The sequence below is a fragment of the Hirundo rustica genome, chromosome 15 (assembly GCF_015227805.2).
Source record: "Hirundo rustica isolate bHirRus1 chromosome 15, bHirRus1.pri.v3, whole genome shotgun sequence".
Classification (NCBI taxonomy): domain Eukaryota; kingdom Metazoa; phylum Chordata; class Aves; order Passeriformes; family Hirundinidae; genus Hirundo; species Hirundo rustica.
The window spans coordinates 14,178,368-14,204,978 of NC_053464.1; the positions used below are offsets into that span (position 1 = coordinate 14,178,368).

Below are 26,611 nucleotides of genomic sequence, written 5' to 3' on the forward strand. Positions count from 1 at the left end.
ACTTTGCCCTCTCCCGAACACTCCCTCCTTTCCTGGAACCCTCTACCCCGTGTTTCCTACCACCCCTTCCCCACATTCCTTTTACCTCGGGGTTGTTTTGCCCCAGGAAAGCTCCTGGGCTTGGTTTGGGACTGAGGTGATGGCACAGGGCTGTGACCTGGCTCCAGGGCTGCCAGCCAGCGTATTCCTGGGTGCACGCCAGCAGCGTGCCCAGCTGGTCTGTGCTTCCAGCATCTGCTCTGGCCCATCTCCTCCCATAACGCCTCCCTCGTGGGGAGCAGGCAGCAGCTGGCAGGCAGGGATTGCCGTGCATTGCTCGTGTGCTGGGTCCCCATCCTCATTTTGGAGTCAGGAGCTGGAGGAGGTGGAAATTAGCCAGGTCGGGGGCGGTGAGGGTTGCTTGGGGGAGAAAGGAAAGACCCCACGGTGCCTCAGGGGCTTGGAGGGCTGTGCCATTGTCACGCTGCTGGAAGGGTCCGGTTTATCCCCGTGCTCCCAGCATCCCTGGAGCTGTGACTGGAGTGACAAGAGCTGCGGCTGGGCTTCCTCACCTGCTCACAGGTGTTTGAAAGTGGACGTGCAATGATGCAGAACTGAAGACGGGGAAGGGGATGTGGTGAGAGGTGCTGCCGCAGCCAGGAGGTTCCTGGGCTGGCTCCGTGGTGCCGGAGCACGGAGCTCCCGGGAGGCACGGCAGCGCCGGGGCCGGCGTGGCGTGGTGTGGTGTGGTGGCACGGAGCCCTGCTCCGGCTGTAACTGGAAACGGGCTGTAAGCGGACCCGGGGCCGGCTGGTGACCGCAGACCTGCCTGGAGACGTGGAGCTGCTGCCTCTGGAGCTCTGCCCGCCGATGCCGGCACTCCAAAGGTACAGTCCTGGGCAGCCGCGCGTCCTGCCGGGCTGGGGCGGGTGAACCCCCGAGGCCAAAGTCTCCATCCCCTCCCTGCATCCAGCCACGGCACAGCCGCAGGCTGCGGCGGTAGCACCGGCGCTGCCCCGGGCCGTGTCCCTGGGGTGAGGTGGCTTTCCCCGCCTCACCCACGTGGCTGGAGACGCTCAGGACTGACCTGACCAAAGGATGCTCTGGGTACCTTCTACCAGAGCCTCGGTGCCCATTGCCACCGCAGAGACCCCTCACTGCCAGATTTTGCACCCAGGGTCCCTCCTGTGCCCTGCTGCTGGATGCAGCCGTGCCCAGACACCCTGGAAACAGCCACCAAGTGTGGGTGCCCCTCTGACTCCCTGCATTCGCTTCCATCCCGCTGCAACTGGGCACAGAATCCTCTCGTCCAGCTCTGCCAAGGCAGGTGAACGCTGTGCCCAGGATGTAGAACATGGGGGGCTGCTCTTGGGGTCTGCTCTGGAGGCTGGGACCGTGGGAGGCAGCATCTGTGTGGGGTGAAGCCCCCTCTCTCTCCCTTTATTCCCCCTCTCGGAGAGCCCTTGTCACAGGCAAGGAGGCACCACGGGCACAACCATGGCAACAGCACGGGAGCTGTGCCAGTGCCCAGGGCACCGAGAGCTCTGCCTGGGGGAGGGACAGAGGCAGGGACCCCGGAGGGCAGCGAGGTGGTGGCAAGGAGTGCACAAGTGGTGGGGTGCAGGGAGTGACCTGCACCAGCTTTTCACCAGGCTGGTGCCCTTTGCTGTCTGCCAGCAGAGAGACAAGGGCTGTGTCCATGTTCAGGGTGGTTCCCTGCCACATCGTGGTGCCCAGGCTCTCTGCCCAGGAGGAGTAGTGGGTTGTGGAGTGTGGCAGGACCTGTGCCCCTGGCAGGGCAGGCTCTGGCAGGCCTGTATGGCTCGTGGGCCATGGCGGAGCTGTGCATGGACTGTGACAGTGACAGTGCCGAGCAGGGCTCCTGCCGATCCCGTGTTTCTGTCACAGGCCCTCTCCTGATGCCTGCCAGGTGCCCCTCATCCCACTCTGTCCCTCTGCCCACCCTGCTCTCCAGAGCTGCCTCCATCCATGCACACCAGGATGTGTCTGTCCCAGAAATGAATGCAGGGATTCGGCAAAGCCATGGGATCATGGCAGATGCCCCTCTGCAGTAGATGTGGCGGGGAGGGACAAGGCTAGGGACAATACAGGTGCCAGCCTTGGGCTCTCCTGATCCTGTGGAGTCCAGTGGGTACAGTCCAGCAGCTGATGTGGTTCTGCCAGCTGTTGCACAGGTGGATGTTCTGTCTCCCCAAACTCATCCCCTGTAAGGGGGTGCAGCCCCTGCCCACACCAGCCCCACTGCTGCCTGCAGTGATCCATGTGCTGCACCAGGTGATCCATGTGGGACAGCGACTTCCCACCGCTGCTGCTTAAACTTTGATGAGCTGCAGCCGCAGGAATCCAGGCCTGGCATTAACATTTGATGCGGTCACCCCGCGCCTGGGCACGTGTGTGCGCACACACGCTGCTGGCACTGCCGCAGTTCACACGTGTGGCACACCAACCCCTCTTGCCAGCCGTGCGTGGGCACGTGTGGCACCCTGCACGTACCTGCCACCTGGCATGGCATGAGGAGTGCCCCTGCGAGCCCTGGGCTCCCCAGAGCTTCCCAGCAGGGCTGTGGAATTTGGTCTGGTGTTGGGTCCCTCCTTGCATAGCTCCTCTTGGGCGTGTTCCTACTGCTGCCTTGGGCTCTGCAGAGTTGTCACCTCTCTCTCAGTGCCGCCGTTTGGTTTCACGGACCCCTGGGCTGTGTTCTTCTCCGTGCTGACTGCAGGAAGAGGCTGATTCCTCAGGCTGGGCCAGAGGAAGCCCCGAAGCATGGGGAGGTGGCAGGGTCCCTTTTGGGGGTAACGGCGCTGCCATCGCAGCGTCCCCCCGGAGGGACGCTCCCAGCAGCAGGATCCCTTCCCTGCTCCTTCGGAAAAGTCTCGGGGGCCGGCGTGGTGCATCCCTTACATTATTCATGCCGCCGAGAGCCCGGCGGTTGGGTTACAGCCGCATCCCAGCCGCCGGCACGGCGCTGCCGACTCGCGGGGTGCGCGGGAGGCAGGAGCGGCTCGGCCGGGCTGCCCCGGGGCCGGCTCCCAGCGCCCCAGCGCCATGCCGAGCGGGCGGCCACCGGCGCCCGAGGGAGCCACGCACGGGCATGTGCCTCGCCAAACCCGGGCGCAGGTAAATAGCCAGCCGGGGCAGGCGGGGTCCGGAGGCGGCCGCTGTGCCGGGAGCAGGCGCCTGCCCGCGCAGGGCATCCTCTCTCAGAGCCCCGCTGGGGCCGGAGCATGAGCGCCCGCCGCTGCCGGGATGGTCGGCAAGAAGGGGGAGCCCAAAGGGAAGGCGGGCAAAGGGAAAGGGAAGGATGGCAAGAAGGGCAAGAAAGAGGATCCCAACGAGTCAGAGGATGCCTCGGATGCAGAGCTGCTGAAGGCAGAGGAGAGTGAGGGGACGGAGGTGGTGGAGGAAGAAAAGGAAGAAAAGGAGGAGGAAAAGGAGGAAAAGGAAGAAAAGGAGGAAAAGGAGAAAGATGAGGAGGACGTGGCTGCAGAGGAGCCCAAGAAGGGAAAAGGGAAGGAGAAGAAGGGGTTGCCCAAGGCAGGAGTGGCAAAGAAACTGGGCCGTGGGAAGAAGGCGCAGCAGGAGACGGAGGGAGAGGAGGGCGAGAGCAGTGCTGCAACAGCCAAGAAGAACATGAAGGGCACCTCCAAGCTGGTGATGGGGCTGGCAACAGACAAGAAGAAGAAAGGGGCCAAGGGTGCAGAGGCCAAGGGCCAGCCCAAAGAATCCGTGGAAGCCAGCCCAGCCGAGGAGGAGGCGGCAGCACCTCCGAAGGCCCGGGCAAAGCGGAGCCTCCGCAGCACCTCAAAACTCTTCCTGGGCTTCAAGAACCTGGGGCTGCGTCGGCCCAAGAAGGGGCAGTTCAAGAACACATCCCGCTTCTTCTGGGGGCTGCACAAGCACAGCACCAAGAAGAGGAAGAAGAAGAAGAACAAAGCGGTGCTCAAGTCCACCTCCAACCTGATGATGCGCTTCAAGCAGGTGAGCAAGAAGAGGAAGGAGGAGGCCAAGAAGGAGGCCCCATCGAAGCCATCCTTCCTGCTGCTGCGGCGCGGCGGGCAGGACCCCGAGGACGGCGCTTCGCTCTTCCGCCGGCGCCCGGAAAGGAAATTCAAGCCCCGGGCACAGGTGCTGAGCAAGGCGGCCTCCGCCACGGGCTGGCTGGCCAGGAAGGTGCTCTCCCGGCGCGGGCGGCTGGTGGGAGGCAGCCGGGCCACTGACACGGCCTGGCTGTCCCGAATCGGTGCCAAGAAGCTGCCGTTCCCCGCGGAAGACGAGATCCTCAGGCACCGGGCCAACATGAAGCGGATCCCTGGCGGTGTCGGGCTGTCGGCGCCCGGCTCTTCGCGGCAAGGCAGCATGGCGAGGAGGCCGTCCCGGCGCGGCTCCCGGCGCGCCGCCGCCGAGCCGCCGGCACCGCGCTACGGCTGGGCCCAGGAGGAGAACGGAGCCTACAGCCGCCAGAGAGGCTACGGCAAGGAGGATGGAGCCTACGGCTCCCGCCGGGGCTATGGCAGGAAGGAGGATGGAGCTTACAGGCCCTGGAGCAGGCACCCCAAGGAGGAGGATGGAGCTTACGGCCCCCGCCATGGCTACGCCGAGGAGGATGGAGCCTATGGCCCGTGGCATGGCTACAGCGAGGAGGAGGATGGTGCCTACAGCCCCCGGCACAACTACTCCGAGGAGGAGGAAGGTTACGTGCAGAGCCCAGCCTACCCAGCGGGGTACGGCTTCGAGGATGCGGGGCCGACCTCCTACTCTGACTACCCTGACTATGAGACGGAGGAGGAGTACGACTACCACGGGAGCTTTTGGGAGGACGGTGACCAGCCAGGGCATCCCTACGGCTACTCAGAACTCGAGGATGAGGAACCCTTTGATGGTGGGTCTCCCCTCGGCCTCTACGACCCGTACAGCAGCGACCCGGAGTACGGTGAGGAGGCAGCGGGGCCCTTCGGCTACAGCGGGGATCCCTACGAGGACTTTGGGGAGCCCTTTGCCGGGGGGTACCCTGGGGGCGAGTACCCCGAGCATCGCATCCAGTACAGCGAGGGCGGGTGGGCGCCGCACGCCCAATCCTCCTGCAACCCCTACGCCCTGGGCCTGGAGGAGATCGCTGAGGGCGAGGAGCCCGAGGAGTGGGAAGAAGAGGAGGAAGAGGAGAAGGAGTATCCCTTTTCCATCCTGAGCGCCTCCTCGCTCCGGGGCATGCGGCAGACGCTCTCCTCCAAGCTCTCCCTCAACAGGAAATTCAGGCTCTTCCCCCGACCCCAGGTCAAGCTTTTCGGCAGGGACCGCCTGGACGTGCCCCTCCCGCCGTCCCCTCACCTGCCCGCCGCCCGCGACGAGGACGACTACGACGAGTACGAGCCGCCGCCGCCTCCGGCAGCCCCCGGTCCCGCGGCATCCCCGGGACGCCGGCTTTCCCCAGCGCGGGCGTGCGGGAGCCCTCTGGGGCAGTTCCTCCAGCGATCCCTCTCGATCCCTTCCAGCCGCTCGCCGCGAGGTGCCGGGGCATTTCGGGGGTCCCGCACTCCCCAGCCCTCCTACAGGCGCTCCAGCCGCATGTCGGCGGGGATGGAGAGCGCCGGTTTGGGGGGCCGGGACCCTTCCCCAGCGGCGGGGCCCTGGGGGCAGCCCTCTCCCCGGGAGCCGGGGGCTGCGCGTCGCCCGTCGCTCCGTAACCCCTTCGCCAACCCCGGCCGCTCCCCGTCGCCGCCGCCCGTCCGTCCGCGCCCCGGCAGCACTCGGGGCGAGGGGCTCCGGCGATCCCCCTCCCTCGGTGCCAGCCTCCGGCGCTTCGGCCCCGAGCCCCCCGCCCCTCCACCGGCCGCGCCACGCTCACCGGGACCGGGGGGGAGGCGGCTGGGGGGGCCCGCGGCGGGGAGACCTCTGTCACCGCGCCGGAGCAGCCCCCCCGGGCTGCCGCTCCCCCAGGCCTGGCCGCGGCTCCCCGAGCCCCCCACCAAGGCGGTGAAGCCGCTGCAGAGGAGCCCCTTCCTGCCACCATCGTCCCGCCCCGGCAGCCGCCGCCTCGGCGCCCCCGGCCCCTCCTGGGATGAGGAGCTGCCCCCCTGGCAGGGCGCCCCGCGGGGTCCCGCCGGGGTGCCCCCCCCGCCCAGCCCCGCTCCCAGCACGCCCAAAAGTTTCATCCAGCGCATCGGGCAGCCCCTCGCCGGGATGGCCCCGCGCTCCCCACCGCCGAGGCAGCCTGCTGAACTGGGGGGCCGCAGCCTCTCCAAGGGGCGCTCCGTGGCGCAGTCCCTGGCTTCGCTGCTCGTGAGGAGCATAGCCCCCACCAAAGCCTCCTCATCCTCGCCCCCCACCCGCCATCCCTCCGCTCGCTCGCCCTCCTTGCCCCGGCGCCCATCCCGGCGCGACGGGAGCACCCGCAGGTCCCCGAGCCCACCCTCGGGCCGCCGGGGCTGGGCGGACGCCGGGCGCTCCATCCTCCCCTCCAACCCACGCGGTAACCGGAGCCCTTCTCCGCCTCGTCGCGCCGCTTTCCCTCCACCCCACGGGCGAGCCCCCGGCTCTCCGGCCGTCCCCCGTCACGGCGCTCGTCCCCCGGGGCCGGCGGAGCCCATCGAGGCTGACGGGGCGGCCGGGGAGGAGGGCGCGGGGCGCTACGCCGTGGTGACGCCGCAGGTGCAGAGGCTGGGCTCCTTCCGCCGCGCGTCCCGCATGTACAAGCAGCACTGGTCCACGCAGCACGTCGTGAGGGTGCGGGAGATGCCCGACGCTTGGACGACCGAGCAGGGCCGGCCCCAGCAGCCCACCCAGCGCGGCCGGCGCTGGGCGGGCCAGTGGGGAGCCGACATCGCCCGGTACCTGTGCCAGCGCTCGCCGGCGGGCGGCTGGCGGGACAGGCACCCCTGGGCGGACGGGTACCTGGGCACCAAGCAGCCCTGGCGCAGCAAGGTAACGCCCGCGGGGAGCCCCCTCGGGGGGATGGAGCAGGGTGGGCTGGCAGCCGGAGGGACCCGCGGAAGGGTGGCGAGTTAAAGGTGCCTGACGGCTCTCCCGGGCATCGGCGCAGAGGGTGGGGGGTAAATGGCTGTGGGGGGGTCTGGGTGCTGGCGGGGAGCGGGATGGAAAGGGGGGGGGGGTCATCAGCTGTTGTGCGTCCCCCCACGAGCGGCCCCTTCTGGGGACACTTGACTCTGGAGTATGGAAATGCAGAGACCCGATCCGGCGGGGACAGGAGCGGGTGGCACGGTGACACGGAGGGGTGTCCGCTTTCCTGCCCACCGCCTGGCCCGGCGCCAGCGCCCGCTCCCGTGTGACGCCTGTCCTGTGTCACCCCTGCGCGTGGCCGGGGGGAGCAGCCTCAGCCCCCTTCCGTCACCTCCACTCAGGGTGATGCCCACGGTGAGCGGGACCGGGATTTTCAGGACCACGTTGTCCTGGGACCAGCCCCAAGGTGGCCTTGGTGGCCTCATGTTTCTGCGTTCTAGCACTGTTGCTCTCACCTGACACACAGCGCTCTCGCTGGGGGACTGGTTTTGGGGCTGTGGGGTGTTTTCCTGGGGTTCCTGCCATCGCTGAGTGTGTGTCCCCTGGTCTGGGGTCACAGACAATGTTCTGAGGTGGGGGTGGTGACTGGGTGGGACATCTGAGGGTGTTGGCACATGTGGTTGCTCCATGCAGATGCAGTCGCTGTGCAGCCTGCCCATCGTGCGGTACCAGGAGCCGCAGGAGGAGGACGGGCTGGAGGACATGACCCAGCTGGAGTGAGTGTCCCTGTCCCCTACGCCACGACTCAGGGCTGTAGGGGACAATGGGGCTGCAGCCCCCAACCTCATACCCCTGACTCTGCTGTCCCACCCCATCTCATCTCAACATGGGCTCTGCTTCAGCCTCCCGGGCCTGGAGAGGCTGAGGACGCTCTGGGGACAGCAGGCGCTCCCTTGTCCCTCTGTCACCCCCTAATTCAGCCTCTGCCCCACGCCAGGGACCTGCAGGAGGCTGCAGTGCTGAGCAACATCCGGACGCGGTTCGAGCGCCAGCTCATCTACGTAAGCTTAGGGGGACACAGCAGCCCCCAAAAGCTGTAGTTGTGGGGTCTCTGGGGAGTCACCGCCCTCCAGGAGCTCGCAGCCCCACACCTCTGTCTCTGGCAGACCTACATCGGCAGCATCCTGGTGTCGGTGAACCCGTACCGGCTCTACAACATCTACGGGAAGGAGCAGGTGCTGCAGTACGAAGGCAGAGCCCTGGGCGAAAACCCGCCGTGAGTACCAGGCTGTCCCCAAGTGCCCCAGGGGATGGGGTCACCCCACCCTAGAGTGCCATAGCAGAGCCCGGGGAACCCCTGAGTGCTGGAGCAGCTGTGTCTGGGCAGGGGGGTGCTGGGGGCACTTCGGGGGTCCCTGTGGCACCGCAGCCCCCTGCTTGTCCCCGCCCCAGGCACCTCTTTGCCATCGCGAACGTCGCCTACTCCAAAGTGATGGATGCCAAACACAACCAGTGTATCATCATCAGGTGATGTACCAGGCTGTCCCCACACACCTCCCCCTGGGGTGGCCCCTAATTAACACCCTCCTAATTGCTGGGTCTCTGCCACCAGCCTGGCTTGGCCCCGGTGGATGGGGTGCTGGTTTGGGGAGCTTTGGGGTGGGCACCCCTTGCTTGACTGGTGACAAACCCAGCCATGCCCCACACTGTGTTCCAGTGGGGAGAGCGGCTCGGGGAAGACCGAAGCCACCAAGCTGATCCTGAGCTACCTGGCAGCCGTCAGCCAGAAACGCAGCGTTGCCCCACAGGTAGGGCACTGCCCTGGGGACACCTCTGCATCCCCGTGTCCCCATCCTCTTCTCTCACCTCCCAGTGCTCTCTTCCATCCCTCCTCATGGCTCTGCTGCTCTCTCCTTGTCCCAATGCTTCCACCTGGACCACGGCAGATGGAGGTACCGAGGGGACACCAGGGCTGGGATGGTTCAGGGGGACAGAGAATTGTGGTGGGGTCTTGGCCATGGCACCCCGGCTGCAGGGGAAGGGCAGGAGGGACAGCAGGAAATCAGTGCAGGCGCACGGACGGAGCCTTCGTGCTCTCTCACGTCCTCATTTCATCTGGCTGTGGTGCACACCTCAAATTTGGGCACCTGCAGGTGTCTGCATGGAGCACGGGGTGGCAGGGAGGGTGACAGGGTGACAGAGGGGGTGTCCTAGCCTTGGAGATGTCCTGTGATGTGTTGGGTGCCCAGGCTGACCCCCCCAGCTCTCCCCATCACCACAACAGATCCTGGAGGCGACCCCTTTGCTGGAATCCTTCGGCAACGCCAAAACCGTGAGGAATGACAATTCCAGCAGGTTTGGGAAATTTGTGGAAATCTTTCTGGAGGAGTAAGTAATGCTGAGTAACACCTGTGCGTGTGGCTGCTCCCACCCTGTGTCCCCTGCTGCCCCAGGGGTCTCCAGCCCCACCCAGCCCCTTGTCCCTTGGCTCTGGGAGGACACGTGGGGACGTTTTTGGGACAAACCTGGCGTTGGAAAGGCGATGGCCCCTGAGGACAGGTGGCTGTCCCTGGGGTAGGGGCAGGGATGCTGTGACCTGACTGGCACCTTGACCATTCCCAGTGCCCATCCCTGTCCTCGTATCCCATCCCATCCTCTCTTGGCCCCACTGATCCCGACAGGGGGGTGCCCGATATCACCCTGGGGCGCAGCACTTGAGCCAGGTGCAGACACCCATCCCTGGTGGGGGGCATCTGGGGAGCAGCATTTTGTTGGGGGGGCATTGGGGCGTGGGTGGGTGCCTTGGGGGGACCACAGCCCCTGCCCACGCCGAGGTTGCCAGCCAGGTGCCCACTGTCGCCCCTGCAGCGGCTTGATCTGCGGTGCCATAACCTCGCAGTACCTGCTGGAGAAGTCCCGAGTGGTCTTCCAGGTGTGTGGTGAGGGGGTCCCGGGCTCTGCCCCCCGCTCTGCCCCCTCTGCCACCCCCTCCCCAGCTCTGTCCTCTGCTCTCCAGGCCAAGACCGAGCGCAACTACCACATCTTCTACGAGATGCTGGCAGGGCTGCCGTCCCAGCAGCGGCAGCGCTACTGCCTGCAGGACGCCGAGACCTACTACTACCTGAACCAGGTACTGTGTCCCCTCCCCAGCCCCCCTCAAGGCCTGATTTTTGGGGGGCTGCCCGACCTCAGGGTGCTGGGGGGCTCCTGAATCCTCAGTGTGTGGATGAGGAGGATGCTCAGGTCAGGGTGAGCCCCCCATGCTGGGTGCTGACCCCACTGAGGCACTGAGGGGGTTGTGCCAGGGTGGGAACTGCGAGATTCCTGGCAAGGACGACGCTGAGGATTTCCGCCGGCTGCTCAACACCATGGAGGTGCTGAACTTCAGCGTGGACGAGCAGAACAGCATCTTCCGCATCCTCTCCTCCGTCCTCCACCTGGGCAACGTCTACTTCGAGAAATACGAGGTACCCAAATACGGGGAGCCAAGCTGGGCTCCTCGAGCTCCATTTGGGACGTGGCAAACGGGGGTCACCACACCCTGTGGCATCGCTGTGTCCCACAGACCGACTGCCAGGAGGTCGCCACGGTGGTGAGCGCCACCGAGATCCGGACGGTGGCTGAGCTGCTGCAGGTGTCCCCTGAGGGCCTGCAGAAAGCCATCACCTTCAAGGTGACGGTGAGTGCAGGGGGGGCACAGGCTGGGAGGGGGTCTCTGGCCTCTGGGGACCACGGCTGATGTTGCTGAAACCCCATCATGCCATTTCCCGACCAGGAAACGCAGCGGGAGAAGATTTTTACCCCTCTGACTGTTGAAAGTGCCGTGGATGCCAGGTAGAAGGAAGGGGGGGTCTGACCCCCAGGGATGGCGTGGGAAGTGAAATGCCAGCTGGGAAAGGGGGTGAACGGGTCCCCCAGTGTGGATTAGACTGTGTGGTGGTTCACACTGGTGCTGTGGTGGGTGCTGGCTGTGGCAGTGGGGTACACCGGTGCTGTTCCAGAGCTCCAGCACTCTGCTCGTCTCTCCCCTCCCCAGGGATGCCATTGCCAAGACCCTCTACTCCCTGCTCTTCGGCTGGCTCACGGACCGCATCAACAAGCTGGTGTACCCTCGGCAGGACGCCCTCTCCATCGCCATCCTGGACATCTACGGCTTCGAGGTGAGCAGGATTCATCCCAGCTCCATCCTGGCTCAATCCCAGCTCCGTCCTCCCAGGCTTCATGGATCTTCCTTCTCGCAGGACCTCAACTTCAACAGCTTTGAGCAGCTGTGCATCAACTACGCCAACGAGTATCTGCAGTTCTTCTTCAACAGGATTGTGTTCCAGGAGGAGCAGGTGGGCAGTGCTGGGCTCTGCCCCGGTGCTGTGGGGCCGGGGGCACAGGGCTGACATGGTGCCCACCCTGCAGGAGGAATATCTCCGGGAGCAGATCGAGTGGAAGGAGATCCCCTTCAGCGACAACCAGCCCTGCATTGACCTCATCTCCCAAAAACCCTACGGCATCCTCCGGATCCTGGATGACCAGAGCTGCTTCCCGCAGGTGAGGAGCTGCCTGGGGATGAGGTGCAGCCAGCGCTGGGGGGTCACTGTGGCTGGGGAATCACCATGGCCCAGGGCTGCTCTTCTCCTGGTTTGGACAACCTGGGAGATCCTCTGGGATCCTCCAGGCTGGATAAACCCAAAGAATCATCGAAACGTCACGGAATCACAGAACGGTTTGGGTTGGAAAGGACCTTGGAGATCACCCAGTTCCAACCTGCTGCCAAATGCCGTGTGTCACTCCTGTGTCGCTCCTGTGTCCCTTCCCAGGCCACTGACCACACGTTCCTCCAGAAGTGTCACTACCACCACGGGACAAACCCGCTGTACACGAAGCCGAAGATGCCGCTGCCCGAGTTCACCATCAAGCACTACGCAGGGAAGGTCACCTACCAGGTGTGTGACATTGGGATGTCCAGCAGGGATGCTAAGGCAGGTTAAAGAGGAGGTTGATCCTGCACCAAGGAGAGAAATGGCATCTCTGGGGGTCTGGCTGGGGTCCTGGGGCTCCTTGCCTCGCCCTGTCATCCTGCCAGGCTCCTCACTGTGAGGTTTTGCTATTTGCCAGGTTCACAAGTTTTTGGATAAAAACTATGACCAGGTCCGTCAGGATGTGCTGGACCTGTTCCTCAGCAGCAGGACCAAGGTAGGGCCCTGCCTGGCGCTGGCTCTGCAGTGACACTGGGCAGCAATACCCCCCTTCCATACATCCCTTTCCATGTCCCCAAGCGTGTCCCCAAGGATGGCGAAGCCCAGGAGGACCAGAAACAGAGGATGCCTCTGGCTCCACCCATGAGGGTGGGATCCTCTGGGCTTTGACCCCTCAAGCATTTGGCACAAACAGGCACATGGGCTGCTCCTGTGCTTTGCATTATCCGTATCCTCATCCCCACCCCTATCCAGGCAATCCAGCCACAATTAGGGGTTGCAACTTGCTCAGGGCTGGGCAAAAAACGACTGTGAAGAGGACGTGGGACAGCTGCACCCTCCCGGCCATCTTCCTCCTCTCTGACCCTTCCTGTCTCCTCAAGGTGGTGGCCAACCTCTTCTTCGGCCACGCCCAGGTGTTGGCCCGGCAGAGGAGCCTCATCAGGAGGAGCAGCACCAGGACACGGCGGTACAAGGCTCCCACCGTGGCCGCACGGTTCCAGCAGTCGCTCCTGGAGCTGGTGGAGAAGATGGAGAGGTCAGCGTGGGCAGGGTGGGCAGTGTGGGCAGGGTGGGCAGCCAGGCCATCCACGGGGCTGTTGGGAGCTGGAGCTGACCCGAGGCGGCTGCGCTGGCTTTGTCCCCTGTTCCCTGTGGCTGACAGGGTCTCTCTTTCACAGGTGCAACCCCTTCTTTGTGCGCTGCATCAAACCCAACAACAAGAAGGTGAGAGCTGGGGCTCCCCTGCCTGTGCTGGTGCCGGTGCCGCCTGCCCCGCCGGCACTGGGAGTGTCGTGGGCACAGGTAGGTGGGGGTTTGCCCGTGCAGCCGCTGATGCTTCTCCCCATCCCCGCCCCAGGAGCCGGGGCTCTTCGAGGCCGACGTTGTCCGGACCCAGCTGCGGTACTCGGGGATCCTGGAGACCATCCGCATCCGCAAGGAGGGCTTCCCCATTCGCATCCCCTTCCTCGTCTTCATCGACAGGTGCCTGGGGGCTGCAGGCGAGGGGAGGCCACGGCAGCCACGGAGTTCATGGCTGGTTTTGGGGGCAGCATTTGGGCTGGGGCTCCCCCAGAGTGGAAGCCCTCATGTTAACACACAGCTCTGGGAGAAGCTGCATCTCCAGGTCACCACAGGGAGGGTCTGTGCCTGTGTCCCAGGTGGTGGGACACCATGGCTGGTGTCCTGTGTGGTGACGGTGTCACGGGCTCACCCAGGTACCGCTGCCTCGTTGATATGTGGTCCAACGTCATTCCCAACGGAGCCAACTGCGTGGAGATGCTGAGGAGCCTCTGCCCCGTTAACCCCAGCATGTACTACGTCGGTGTCACCAAGGTACCGTCCCGGGATGGGGGCACGGTTCCCGTGACACCCCGGGGAAGGCGGGGAGCTCATGGCCTCACCCCTGCTCCCAGCTCTTCCTGAAGGAGCAGCTGTACCAGGCGCTGGAGAGCAAGCGAGCCCGTGCCCATCACCTGGCCGCGCTCACGCTCCAGCGCTACGCTCGCACCTTCTTCATCAAGCGGCGCTTCCGCTCCCTGCGCCGCAAGATCGTCCTCCTGCAGAGCCGGGCGCGGGGATACCTGGCCAGGTGGGGCTCGCTGGGGGTGGCGGGTGGGCGCTGCTGGGTGGCAGAGGGTGACAGTGCCCTCCTGCAGGCAGCGGTACCGGCGCATGAGGCACACGCTCATCAAGTTCAGGTCGCTGGTGCACATCTACGTGAACCGCCGGAGGTACCTCAAGGTGAGGCGGGGTCTGTCACATCCCGGGGGGTGCAGGGCACCTGCTGCGTGTTCAGTGGTGGCTCTGGAGAGGGCACAGCGGCACCCCCAGACTGCGAGCCCCCCGCCACATGCCACCCCGCCACCTCCTCCGTGTCCCTTTGGGTATGGGCAGTGCCTTTTCGGGGCGAAACCCCTGCTGATATTGAGGAGGAGTCAATGGCAACCCAGGGTGCCGGGGTGCCTCAGGGTCTCCCTTCCTCCGGGGGGACTCAGCACGGTTGCTCTGCTTTGCAGAGGAAGGAGGATGCTCGCCGGCGGGCCGAGGAGGAGAAGGAGAGGATGAAGCAGGTAGCACCCGTGTGATGTATCCCGGGCCATCCCCGCGCTCCTGGCCGCGGCACCCGTGCGTGCCGGGGCAGGGACCGGCAGGCCGGGTTATCCATCCGTGTGCTGCGGCGGCAGGAGCTGACGCGGAGGGAGGTGGTGGATGTCACCCACCTGGAGATCCCGGCCGAGCTGATGGGGCTGCTGGAGGCCGCTGCAGGTGAGCGAGTCCCGCACCGCCACCGCTCCCATCCCCTGGTTCCCCCCCCCGACGGCCGTGCCGCATCTTCCCGCTGTGCCGCAGCCGCTCGGGAGGTGAATGCCGGCTGCGTGGTGCTGGTGCCGCCGCCGGCGCTGCAGCCCGAGCCCCAGCTCACCCTCCCGCTCGACATCAACGACTACTCCATGGCCAAGTACGTGCGGGGCCACTTCCAGGTAAGGTGGGCGCCGCGGCCCGGCAGCGGGGAGCTTTTCCCGACGGGCACACAGCTCCCGGGGAGTCCCTGGCACCCCGGTCCCGGTGGAGCAGTGAGGTTCAGGGTCCCCGCGGTGGCTCCCCGGGCTCTGTCCCGCCGGGCTCCCACCCTGGGGACACCGCGGGTAGCAAGAGAGGCTGGATCCGGGGTGGCTGTGGCGCTGTGGGGAGCCGGCTGCCACCTCCCTCCCTCCCCGTGGGTTCCTGTCGTCTCCAGAGGCCGGGGGGACCCCGCTGAGGTTATCGGAGAGAGACCCGCTGAGCCCTCCTGGACGCCCGACGCGGGGCGGATCCGGAACGCTGGGGCGGGAGACCAGGTCGCTTTGCTCCCGGGACCCCGGCCCCACCCACGGCCACTTCGCCCCATTCCTCTTCCTCAGCCCTATTTTTGCCCCGCGTTTCCCAGCCCCCGGCATCCTGAACTGCAGCACCGGGGCTGGATAAGGCTCTCAGCCTTGCCGAGGTGTTGGCGTAGAACCACAGGATGGTTTGGGTTGGGAGGGACCTGCAGACCACCCAGCTCCACCCCCTGCCATGGGCAGGGACGTTTTCCATTAGCCCAGGTTGCTCCAAGCCCCGTCCAGCCTGGCCTTGAACGTTTTTTAAGGATGGGGCAGCCACAGCTTTTCTGGGCAACGTGTGCCAGCGCTGCCAGCCCAGCCTGAGCTCCTCCCTGCCCCAGTCCTGTGGGGCTGCTGGCCCCATCCTTCACCCCAGCCCTTTGGCAGCCCCACAGGCTCCAGCCAGCATCGACACCGTGCTCTGCACCCTGGGGCCAGCCCCTCGCGGCCTGAAGCTGTCCCCAGGTAGCCATGGGTGCGGGTGTCACCGCAGGAACCGGCGTTTGGGATGCTGACAGCCCCGCTGAAAGCCCCCCTCACCCGGCTGGATGAGGAGCTGTGCCCCGAGGCTCTCAGCCTCTTCCAGCTGGTAGGTGGGACGGCACAGGATCCATCAGCCCTGCCCGCTCCGTGCCCGCGGTCAGAGGGAGGACCTGGCTGTCCCTGTGGCAGATCCTGCGGTTCATGGGGGACCCGGGGCTGGGCGGCCCGCAGGAGACGCTCTTCGGCAACTACATCGTGCAGAAGGGGCTCTCGGTGCCGGGGCTGCGGGACGAGCTCCTGGCACAAGCTGCCAACCAGGTCTGGAGGAACACCAACGTCAACAACGAGGAGCGGGGCTGGCTGCTGCTGGCCACCTGCCTCAGCGCCTTCCCCCCGTCCGCCGCCTTCGACAAGTACCTGCTCAAGTGAGCTGGGGGTGGGCTCTGGGGTGGGCAATGGGGATGGCTGGGAAGATGGTGCTCATGCCTGGGAACACAGCTGGGGCTTTTCAGGGCTCTCCTGGTGCCTACGGCTGAGGCTGCTGCCCCAACTGGTTCCTCCATGGTTGCTTGGGCCAGCCTGGCACACATGGCCAGGTTCTGTTGAGAATGCCCTGAGATCCCTTCAGGATCCCTCTGGCCAAGCTGCCGTACGTGCCCATGTCCCTCTAGATTCCCCAGGGCCAACCTGGCACGTGTGCCCAGGGATTCTGGCCAAATCCCACTGCGGATGCTCTGAGATCCCTCCAAGATGCCCTGGGCCAGCCTGGCACGTGTGCCCAGGACGCTGCCGAGATCCCTGCAGGGATGCTCTTAACCCCCTGGCACACATGATGCTGCCCATGCCTCCTCTCCTCCCTTCCCCACAGGTTCGTGTCCGACTACGCCTTCGCCGGCTACAAGCCGGTGTGCCAGCGCAAGCTGATGCACGCCATGGCGCACTCGCAGCTGGGCGCCGCCGCCGCCCGCACCTTCCCCCCCTCGCTGCTGGAGTGGACGGCGAACCGGCAGCAGGCCAGCATGGCCCTCGACCTGCACTGCTTCAACGGTGCGGGCGGCGTGGCGCTGGCGCCCCGGGTGACCACCCTCGAGGGCAGGAGGGACCGGCGGCACCCGCTCACCGCCCGTTCCTCCCCAGGTGACCAATTCTCCTGCCCCATCCACTCCTGGAGCACGGGCGAGGATCTGGCAGGGGATGTCCTGAAGCACAGGTAGGTGCTGGCTCGGCACCCAGCGGGTCGCGGTGTCACCTGGTGTTCGGTGTCCCCAGGATCTGGGAGCCCCAGTGCCCAGCTCATGGGCGGGGTGTCCCTGTGGAGCCCGTGCCCATGCCGTGTCTGGCTGTTGGCAGAGGGCTGGCGGAGGGCTGGCGTGGCTGGTCCGTGGCTATGAAGGCGGGTGCCCAGTGGGCTGAGCTGGCTGGACACGATTATGTCCTGGACCTTGTCTCTGACCTCGAGCTGCTGCGGGGCTTCCCCAGACAGAAATCCTGCTTCCTCATCGCATGGGATGGCGCCGAGAGCCACAGCAGGGACAGCCGGCCGTAGGTACCCGGGCAGGGATGGGTGCCCCACGGTGGGGCTGGTGGGGGAACCCCGGCACCGGGCTGGATGGGTGCTGGGAGGGACGGGTGGGCTCCTGAGGAGAAACCTGGCACGCAGTGGGTGCTCGGTGAGTGCCATCCTCCCTCTCTGCAGGGTGCTGGGACACGGGTTTGATTTGGACGAAGTGCCTCCTCCCCCGGCTGTGAAAGCCCCCACCCTGCCCTCCTTAGAGGCGTATCACCCCCACGGTAGGGCATCGTTCCCCCCAACTCTTGTGCCCCAGGGTTGTGAACCATGCCAGTGCCTCATGCCTTGTCCCCTCACAGACGGGGAATTTGGGGAGCCACGCAGCCAGAAGGGTCTGGACCGCTACCTGGACAGTCTCTTTGACCCCGTGCTCTCCTACGGCAATGGGGTGAGAGGGGTGTCCCCCTGCCCGAGGCGTTTTGGGGCGCAGGTGGCCTGGCCGCTGTGCCCTGACACCTGTCCCCCAGGAGCTGGAGAAGCCGTCCATCCTCTCGCAGAGGCTGAAGGGAGGAGGTGGCGTGGGCGGGGGGAACAGTGGCACTGATGCCAACCGGAGCAAACCTCCCGCGGCTGCAGAGCCAAGGGGTGAGCGCCTGGAGCACTGCCACATCCCCACCCGGCTCCCTGCCTCAGTTTCCCTGTCTGTTCCCTTGGTGTGGGCAACGTCCCTGCACCCAGAGCCCCGCAGCTCTGACTGAGCTCTCCTCTGTGCTGCCGCAGGCACAGAGCCAGACCCGTCCCCACAGCGCCGGGCAGATGTCACCCAGCCACCCGGACCCTCGGTCAGTGCCAGGGGGCCGGGGAGGGGTCGAGCCCCTTCTGTGCTTCAGGGTTCCTCTCCGGGGCGGCTCCTGGGGGTGGGAGCAGCTGGAGGTGCCAGGTGTTGACAGCACCGTGTCCCTCGCAGGGCAGAGCGGCAGAGGGGACCCCAGCCCACGTCCCCCAGCCCCGGCCCTACTCACAGAAAGCCGGTAAGGGGTGGCCCCCGGTGCAAAGGGGTGGCCACAGGGGCTCGTGGCTCTGAGCCAGGGCCCCTGAGCCGTGCCCTTGGCTCCGCAGCAGCCGTGGGCCGGCGGTGGCCGGCAGAGCCGGTGCGGCATTCCCGGCTCAACTCGGAGCACTTCCCGCGGCCCACGCACGACATCCGCAACATCATCCGGCAGTGCCAGCCAGCCCCGCGCAGCTCCCAGCCCCACAGGTACACAGCTGGGGCCCCCGCCGAGCCCCGGGCTTCTCCCGCCTGGGGCTGCATGTGCTGGGGTGCAGGGAATGATGGGGTGCAGGGAATGACGGGGTGTAGGGAATGCTGGGGTGCAGCTGATGCTGGGGTCCAGGTGATGTGGGATGCTGTCTCGGCAGCAAGCTCTTTGGGAAGAAGCTGGACCCCCACGAGGAAGCCATGCAGATCCTGAAGGAGCAGCTCTCAGCAGCCCGGGTGCCATCAGCTGTGGTAGGGATGTGTCCTCCCCCCGTGTCCCCCCGGCCAGGCTGGGGGTGTCACTGGCACTGACCACAGCCCCTCCGCGCCTCGCAGGGGCCCAAGGAGGTGGTGGCCGCCGTGAAGCCGGTGCCAAGTGCCAGGTACCAGCTGCGGGCACCCCCAGGACGTCCTGCAGCCACACGGCCACCAGGTATTGCCGGGCAGAGCTCTGTCACTGCGGGCACCACGGTGGAGCGAGGCTCTTTGCCCTCCCAGTGGCACGGCTGATGCCCGGCGGGATAACTGCTGTGTCCGGCTCAGCCAGAGAGCTGCTCCCCGTGCCTCAGTTTCCCCAGGTGGAGGCAGCTGTTTGTTGGTGGTTCCCCCCGGGGACTGCAAGGCTTTCTGTCCCTTTGCAGTCTTTGTCTCACGGGAGCTCCCGTCCGAGGCGCAGCAGGTCCAGACCCAGCTGCACCGCAGCTGCAGCGAGGACTTCTACACCTACCACAACGTGCCCTGGAAAATATTCATCCGGAAGGAGGTGCAGAATGTGGGGACACTTGGGGACAGGTTAGTGCCAAGCTCCTACCGGGATAAAAGGGTTTACACCAAGCCCTGGTCTCTCCCCCGGCAGGTTTTCTACCCCAAGGACAGCATCAACAACCCACTGCTGCTCGACCTCATCTTCCGGCAGGTGAGGCACCGAGGCGGCCCCGCAGCCCCCGGGATCCCCTGGGAGGTGGGGTATTCCCCAGTGGGGTGGTGATTTACTCATCCACCGCGGCCATCCTGCCTTCCCCTGCCGTGTGGCTGTTGCAAACAGAGGCTGGGGGTGCTTTTCGCTCCTCCCCACACAACCCCACTGCTCCTCACCCCCTTCCCCAGATCTTCAACGATGTGCTGTCCGACACCTGCATCCGGATCAGCCAGGAGGAGCGGCTCCGCTTGAAATCCCTCTTTGGTAACCCTGCGTCCCGCTGCTCGCTGCCTGGGGGCTCACACCCCTCCAGTTGTGCCTGTCCTCATCTCCTGGGTATCTCCAAGCTCTGAGCAGTTTTGCCTGTAATTTAGTGCCCCACAACACCACAAGCTCTGTCAGGTCTCAGGCAGCTGCCTGGGGACGCACATCTGTCTCTGCAGCGCAGTCCTGCCAGGCACGGGAGGGGCACGAGCATCCCCGCTTTCGCTGGGAATTCTGTCCACATCCTCTCCAGGCAGGGCTTGCTCACAGGAGGTATTTCCCCTTCCCCGCAGCGGAAAACAAGCTGGACTCCTTCAGCCCCGTGGCCACCGAGAATGTCAAGAGGGAGATCGTTGCCGCGGCCCGCGATGGCTGCGAGGTTTATTTCTCTCGCCTCTTCCCTGCCACGGTGAGGCTCCAGCTGTGGGGCAGGTCATGGGGGGCACCGTGTCACCGTGCCGCCGTGCCTGAGGCGCTGTCCTGGCCCACAGGGCAGCGTGGGGACGGGTGTGCAGATCCTGGCCGTGTCCCACACTGGCATCAAGCTGCTGCGGGTGGTGAAGGGCACCAATGTCTCCGGGGAGCAGCTGCGGGTGCTGCGGGCATACAGGTAGGGGTGGCCAGGGTGGGGTGGCCACTGTGGGTGCCACAGATGTCGCGTGTTTCAGCCTCCCCTCGCCCTGCCTCAGCTACCCCGACGTGCTGTTTGTGACCACGCCGTCCAGGAACATGCTGGAGTTCAACCTGCGCAGCGAGAAGCTCATCCTCTTCTCCCCCAAAGCCCCCCAGGTCAAGGTCATGGTCGATCTCTTCATCACAGAGCTCAGGAAGGTGGGGGGGTGCCCTGGGGCCAGGGTGGGTTTGTCCCGGGGGTCAGACCCTGCCCGTGTGCCTGCGTTTGGGGGCTGGGGTGGGCAGAGGAGGGCAACCTGCGGATGGGACCGTGGCTGGATTTGGGGGAATGCTCCTGAGGCTGTGGGTGCTTGAAGTCCCTGTGCTGGGTGGGGTGTGGGTGTCCCTACGTGCGTGGGCTGTGCCAGACCCCCTGTACCCAGGACTCCCAGTATGTGGTGGCCGTGAGGAACTACAGCCCAGAGGACAGGGGCCAGCTCAGCTTCCACAAAGGGGACATCATCCACCTGCAGTCCCTGGAGCACGCTGAGAGAGGTGAGGCACCCCCAAAACCCCCCATGCCAAAATGCCTTTGATGGGGGACACAGGGGCAGCAGACTGACGGCTTGCCCTGCCCTGGAGGTGGCTGTGCACTTGCCTTGCATCCTGTGACACCCCATGTCCCCATGGTGTCCTTGCAGACCATTACTATGGCTGCGTGGTCCGCAAGAAGGTGATGTACCTGGAGGAGCTGAAGACAGGCACCCAGGATTTTGGTGGGTGCCACATTGTCCCTGTGTGTGTGTCCCTGCTGTGCCCCGAGCTGTGTCCCCTCCTGGGTCTGGGGCACGGGGCAGGGTCCTGCCTCTGTCACCCCTCAGCAGGATGTTTTGGGGTCTTTTTGGCACTGACCTGATGCAGGGAGATGCTCCCCTGAAGGTCCCACCCTGGTGCCACCCATGTCCCTCAGGTGACAGGCTTTGTGGCCCCTGGTCTGTACTTTTCCGAGTGATGCCAAACTGCAGCTGCTCCCACGGCCAGATCCCTGAAAAGGGCTGGGGGTGCAGAGGCAGGAGGGAGCAGGCAGAGAATTTTAGGGGTGACCCCATGGCTGCCAGCCCGGGGCCACCCCCACCATCTGTCTGGCGCAGGGTGGAAGTTTGGGGCCATCCATGGCAGGTCAGGGCTCTTCCCTGCCGAGTACGTCCAGCCCGTCGCGGCGCCCGACTTCGTCCATTTGCCTGCCGAGAGGAGAGAGGAGCCCAGGGACAAGCAGGGCAGAGTGGCGGCTTCGGCGGCCGTGGCCGTGGCTGTGGCCTCCACTGCGGCTGCCCAGGAGCTGGACAGGAAAACCGAGGTGGGTCCTGGCCTGGGGCTGTGCCCGGTGCTGGCAGTGCCCGGTGCTGGCTGTCCCCTGGTGCTGGCTGTGACCTGTTCTGGCTGTCCCCTGGTGCTGGCTGTGCCCGGTGCCCACTGCCCTGCTCTGCAGGTGTCCCCAGCCAGTGCCACCTTTGTGGAGGGTCCAGAGGGAGAAGGTGTCGAGCAGCTCAGGGATGTCACCGGGGCCTGTCCCATGCTGGTCTTTGCCCAGCGGCATTTCCGTGCAGCACGACGTGGGACCATGTGAGTGTCCAGTGGTGGGACAGGGACATGTCACAGTGGGGACACCTGTGCCCACCTGCTCCCTTGTCCCTCTGCCAGGGACTCCCGTGGGATGAAGGTGCCAAGCGTGCTGGAGATGCTGACGTTCACCAAGGTGTGGGGAAGTGGAGTCCTGGGGTGCCCTTGTCCTGCTGTCACCTGCAGGTCCCTTTGAGGTCCCAGCAGGGTCCCAGAGCTGGCCCTCTCCCCCCGCTCCAGATTCCTATCCAGGAGTCACTCATTGAATTTGTGGATGGTGGCCTCAACAAACTGGCTGCTGAGGCTTTCCAAGGTAGGCAGGGGCACGAGCCCCTGTCCCCAGCCTGTCCTTGCAGGAGGGTGGGATGGGCAGAGGGGGTGTCCTAGGGGAGTTTAGTTCTGGTCCCACTGCTCCATGTGCCCGGGATGTCTCCACCCTGGGGAAGGGACATGCTCAGCTGTGTCACCGAGTGCCTTTGTTGTCCCCAGCCGTGATGAAGTTCATGGGTGACCACCCCCTGCGGGGGCAGACAGAGCTGGACGTCGTCTGCACCATCCTCAAGGTAAATCCATCACTGCGGCTGTGAGTCCTGGGGGTGGCCGGGGCAGGGGGTGGCAGAGAGGTGGCAGCTGTGCCTGTCCCCCAGCTGTGTGCAGAGCACGAGGTCCTGCGGGATGAAGTGTACTGCCAGATCATCAAGCAGATCACCAACAACACCAGCTCCAAGCCGTGAGTCCCTACGCCCATGTGGGACAGCAGAGGCTGGCACGGGGACCCTTGTACCCCTGGCCAGGCTGAGCTGCTCCATCCCTGGGGGGTGACCTCATCTTTGCAGAGGGCTGTGCTGCTCCCCAGGGTGATTGGTGCCACCACAGGCACCCTGCTCAGGGGATCAGCCCTGGCTGTTCCCACAGGGACAGCTGCCAGAGGGGCTGGAGGCTGCTCTACATCCTCGCTGCCTACTACAAGTGCTCCGAGGTGCTCCAGCCCTTCCTCCTGGCCTTCCTGCAGGATGCCAGCAGGCACCCGGAGCTGCCTTTCCACGGTAGGGGCCGTGCACACCCCAGGGTGGTGGGAAAGGACACCCCAGGTGTCACAGAGCTCAGGAGCAGCTCTAACAGAGCCAGCGTGGCAGCTCAGCCCCGTCCTTCATCCCAGTCCATGTCCCTGCCAGGCATCGCCAAAGCCTGCGAGCAGAACCTGAGGAAAACCCTGCAGTTCGGCGGCCGCAGCCTCTTCCCCAGCAGCATGGAGCTCAAGGCCATGGTGGTGAGGCCAGGGGCTCGTGGGTGCCCATGGGGTGGAACAGGGCTGGTGTCAGTTTGGGATCACCCCCAGAAGTTCTGGGTACCCCTCACATGGGATCAGGTTCACCCCATGGGCTTGGGATCTCCCTGAGACACCACCCTGGAACTCAGCTGATCTTTTCTGAGGATCTTCCCAAGAGAGCACAGCCCTTCTCAGGGTCTGCTCTTCACCACTTTGGGGGCACCCTGAGCCTCCAGTGGGGATGGAGCTCTGGACATGGAATGGGGGCACGATGGTTCAGCTGCATAGGATGGGCAAGAGACAGGATGATCCCAATGGGATGGTTCCTTAGGGATAGCTGCAGGATTTGGGGTGTCCCGTGGGTTCTTGCTGCGTGAAGGGCCCCCCTGCACCCCAATGTATCCCCCCGTGCAGGCCGGACGCAGCGCCAAGCGCCAGCTCTTCCTCCTGCCCGGCGGCATCGAGAGGCACCTCAAGATCAAGACGTGCTCGGTGAGCCAGAGGGGACGGGAGGCTCAGTGCACCCCAAGGTTATGGTGACACCTCAGTTGTGGGCACCCAGAGGGTGCTGATGTGGGAGGGCTGCACCCTTTGGCTGTCCCTGCTGTGGGACTTCATCCTCTGGGAAAAGCGGATCATCACTGGGATGAGCCTCCGTGCAGGACAAGTTGGTGGCCCAGAGCACGAAGGGGGGATGTGGCAGTGTCCCAGCCATCTGTCCCTGTGCCCAGGTGGCTCTGGATGTGATCGAGGAGCTGTGCTGTGAGATGGGGCTGCAGAACCCAGAGGCTTTGGAGGAATACATCCTCTTCGTGGTGACCGACAGAGGTGAGCAGCTGGCAGGGATGGGACAGACGGCACAGGATGGGACAGCCATGCAGGCGGTGTGGTGGCACACTGACTCCTGGGTGGCACAGGGCAGAGCGTGCGGCCACTGACCCGCCGGGAATACGTCCTGGACGTGGCTGCCGAGACGGAGCTCCGGGACGCCAGCTACACCTTCTGGTGCCGCCGCGTGGTCTGGAGCCAGCCCCTCAAGTTCGACAACGAGCTCTACGTCACCGTCCACTACAACCAGGTCGGGCCACCCCATCAACCTCCTCCAGGGCCACCTCCCTGCCTCCCTCAGAGCGTGCCCTGTCCCCAAGCCGTGTCCCTGTGCTCTGTCCCCCCTCCAGGTGCTCCCTGACTACCTCAAGGGGCTGTTCACCGTCCTGCCGCCGGCGAGGCCGGGAGAGCAGCACTTCCCGCACGTGGCCAAGCTGGCCGCCCTCCAGCACCGAGCCAAGGACCGCCACCACCTCCCCACCGCGTACGGCAGGGGACAGGGCACCTGGAGGGGGGGAAACACGTGTCCCCTGGGATTTGGGACCCGCTGGCCAGAGCTGGCCCTGACCTCGGGCTCCCCACAGGCGGGAGATGCAGGACTACGTCCCTCCGCAGCTCTTCCGCCTGCTGAAGCCGCAGTCCTGGCTGCAGATGGTGACACAGCACGTGCAGCAAGCCCAGGCACTCAGCGCCCACCAGGCCAGGGCACAGTTCCTGGGTGAGGGGACAGCGATGGGCAGATGGGCACGGGGAGGAGACATTCACAGGGAGAGGATGCCACGCTAATGAGGACATAGTGCTAATGAGGATGTAATGCTGCTGGAGATGCAGCCCTGCTGGGGATGCGATGCTGCCTGGAGGGTGATGATGATGATGGGATGCAGCCCTCGTCCCTGCACAGAGCCTGGGGTGCTGCACATGGAGGGCAGGACAGCACAGGCTGCTTCCAGGCCCCACCTGGGACACCCATTTCCCTTGGCTGCTCCTGGGTGTGGGCCACCCTGGGGACTGGGCAGATGGGGGTGGCAGTGGGCGCTGAGACCCCGTCCTGTGCCCTGCAGGGCTGCTGAGCGCCTACCCCATGTTCGGCTCGTCCTTCTTCTACATCCAGAGCTGCAGCAACAACGCCATCGTCTCACCCTGTATCCTGGCCGTCAACCAGAACGGCCTCAACTTCCTCAGCAAGGAGACCCACGTAGGTGTGGGGCCGTGTGGGACACGTGGAATCACGGAACGGCTTGGGCTGGAACAAACCTTAAAGCTCATCCAGTTCCACCCCCTCGCCATGGGCAGGGACACCTTCCACTAGACCAGTTTGCTCCAAGCCCTGTCCAAGCCGGGGTTCCCCTTGGAGGGGTTCCCAGGGCGCGCTGGCCACCCCCCTGTCCCCCTGCCAGGAACCCATCGCCAAGTTCTCGCTGAACGAGATCCAGTCCACGCGGACGCAGCGGCCGACGGCCGGATCCAGCTATCCCTATGTGGAGATCACACTGGGAGACCTCCTGGCTCAGGGCATCACCCAGCTGCAGCTGGAGCAGGTCGGGGACGCTTGGGGACATCGGGGGGGCCCTGCTGGGGCTCTCACAGTGGTGGCACGGCCACCGACCACCGGTGCGTCCCTCTGCAGGGCCTGGAGCTGTGCCGCGTGGTGGCCGCGCACATGGAGAGGCTGCTGGGCGCCCGGGAGAAGAGGCTGACGCTGCCGCCCAGCGAGATCACCCTGCTCTGAGCCCGCCACGGCCTCGGGCACCCCGGCACCCCGGCATAGGGGACAGAGGGTGCAGTGACCCCGGGGTGTCCCCAGCTTGGCCAGTGGCCGCTGTCCCCCTGTCACCAACCCACTGTTGTTCTTGGGGCTTTATACACGCCCGGGAGCCCGGCATGACTCGGTGTCCGTGGTTTTGTGTTGCGCTCGCTGCTGCAGGGGGGGTGCTGCCCCCCGTGTCTGATTCCCCATCACTCACCGTGTGTTTCTCATTCCCGTGCCTCAGTTTCCCCCATCCATCCCGGTGCCTCTTTTCCCCATCCCAGTGCCTCAGTTTCCCCCACGCCGATCTCCGTGGCTGTTTCCCCATCCCGGTGCCTCAGTTTCCCCTCTACCCCGCCCGTGCCTCAGTTTCCCCGCGCTCCCTCTCGGTCCCTCCCGCCCGCTCTGTCGCGCTCGCCGCGTCCGCCAGGGGGCGCGGGTGCCGCGCGCCCTCCGCCGCCTCCGCGCCCCTCCCTCCCTCCCGCCGCCGCGCGCGCGCGCGCGCTCCAACCGCCCAATCAGCCGCCGGCCCGCCGCGCTCGCGGCCGCCCCCCGGCCAATCAGCGCCGCGCGGGGAGGGGAGGGGCGGGGCCGCGGCTCCCGGTTAACGGCGCCGGTGGGTGCGCGCGCGCGCGCGCTGGGGAGGGAGGGGGGGAGGGGGCGGGGCCGGGCCGCGCGCTCTGCCCGTACGTGCGCGAGAGGGGCGGGGCCGGGGGCGGTGGCGGCGCGTGCGCGGCGGGGCGGGGCGCGGGGCGGCCCCGCGGCGATCCGGGATGTCGGGCCGGCTCCTGGTGACGTAGCGGGAAGGGCCGCGCCAGACCCCCCCCGCCCGCCGCCGTCCCCCGGCTCGGCACGGGACCCCCAGCACCTCCTCCGGTTGCCCCCCGCCATGAGCAGAGCCGCGGCGGTGGGAACGGGCAGAGCGTCCGGGGCCGCCACTGGGAATGTGCCAGGCCCTGCCGCCGCGTGAGCACCGGCACCGGCAGCGTTGTCCGCGCCCGCCCCGGGCCGAGCCGTGAGTGTGGCGTCCGCCGGGCCGCCCCTGCCCCGGGAGGGAGAGGGTGGGAGCTCTGCCCGCCGGGAGGGGGGGGAA

General features: G+C 65.9%; 1 protein-coding gene across 1 annotated transcript; it reads left to right on the forward strand.

Moving 5' to 3' along the window:
* The first annotated feature begins 3,945 nt into the window (after positions 1-3,945).
* On the forward strand, positions 3,946-25,644 carry MYO15A (myosin XVA). Its single transcript, XM_040079156.2, has 64 exons — positions 3,946-6,918; positions 7,648-7,730; positions 7,952-8,015; positions 8,121-8,230; positions 8,407-8,481; positions 8,672-8,762; positions 8,901-8,906; positions 9,239-9,342; positions 9,823-9,886; positions 9,971-10,084; positions 10,260-10,421; positions 10,520-10,633; positions 10,730-10,788; positions 10,991-11,114; positions 11,196-11,291; positions 11,365-11,496; positions 11,766-11,891; positions 12,064-12,141; positions 12,527-12,681; positions 12,824-12,869; positions 13,003-13,127; positions 13,361-13,478; positions 13,559-13,734; positions 13,802-13,886; positions 14,162-14,215; positions 14,330-14,411; positions 14,496-14,626; positions 15,501-15,596; positions 15,680-15,915; positions 16,359-16,537; positions 16,628-16,700; positions 16,841-17,029; positions 17,166-17,281; positions 17,360-17,448; positions 17,528-17,645; positions 17,781-17,842; positions 17,968-18,031; positions 18,120-18,258; positions 18,420-18,510; positions 18,595-18,691; positions 18,900-19,021; positions 19,115-19,174; positions 19,366-19,441; positions 19,735-19,850; positions 19,933-20,051; positions 20,131-20,272; positions 20,497-20,608; positions 20,755-20,829; positions 21,205-21,410; positions 21,543-21,676; positions 21,755-21,809; positions 21,914-21,986; positions 22,163-22,236; positions 22,321-22,403; positions 22,589-22,719; positions 22,849-22,943; positions 23,358-23,435; positions 23,675-23,771; positions 23,861-24,021; positions 24,122-24,255; positions 24,356-24,489; positions 24,833-24,966; positions 25,169-25,309; positions 25,399-25,644. The coding sequence occupies exons 1-64, from the start codon at positions 3,961-3,963 to the stop codon at positions 25,498-25,500; spliced, it is 9,735 nt and encodes a 3,244-aa protein (XP_039935090.2). The 5' UTR covers positions 3,946-3,960; the 3' UTR covers positions 25,501-25,644.
* Positions 25,645-26,611: the final 967 nt, after the last annotated feature.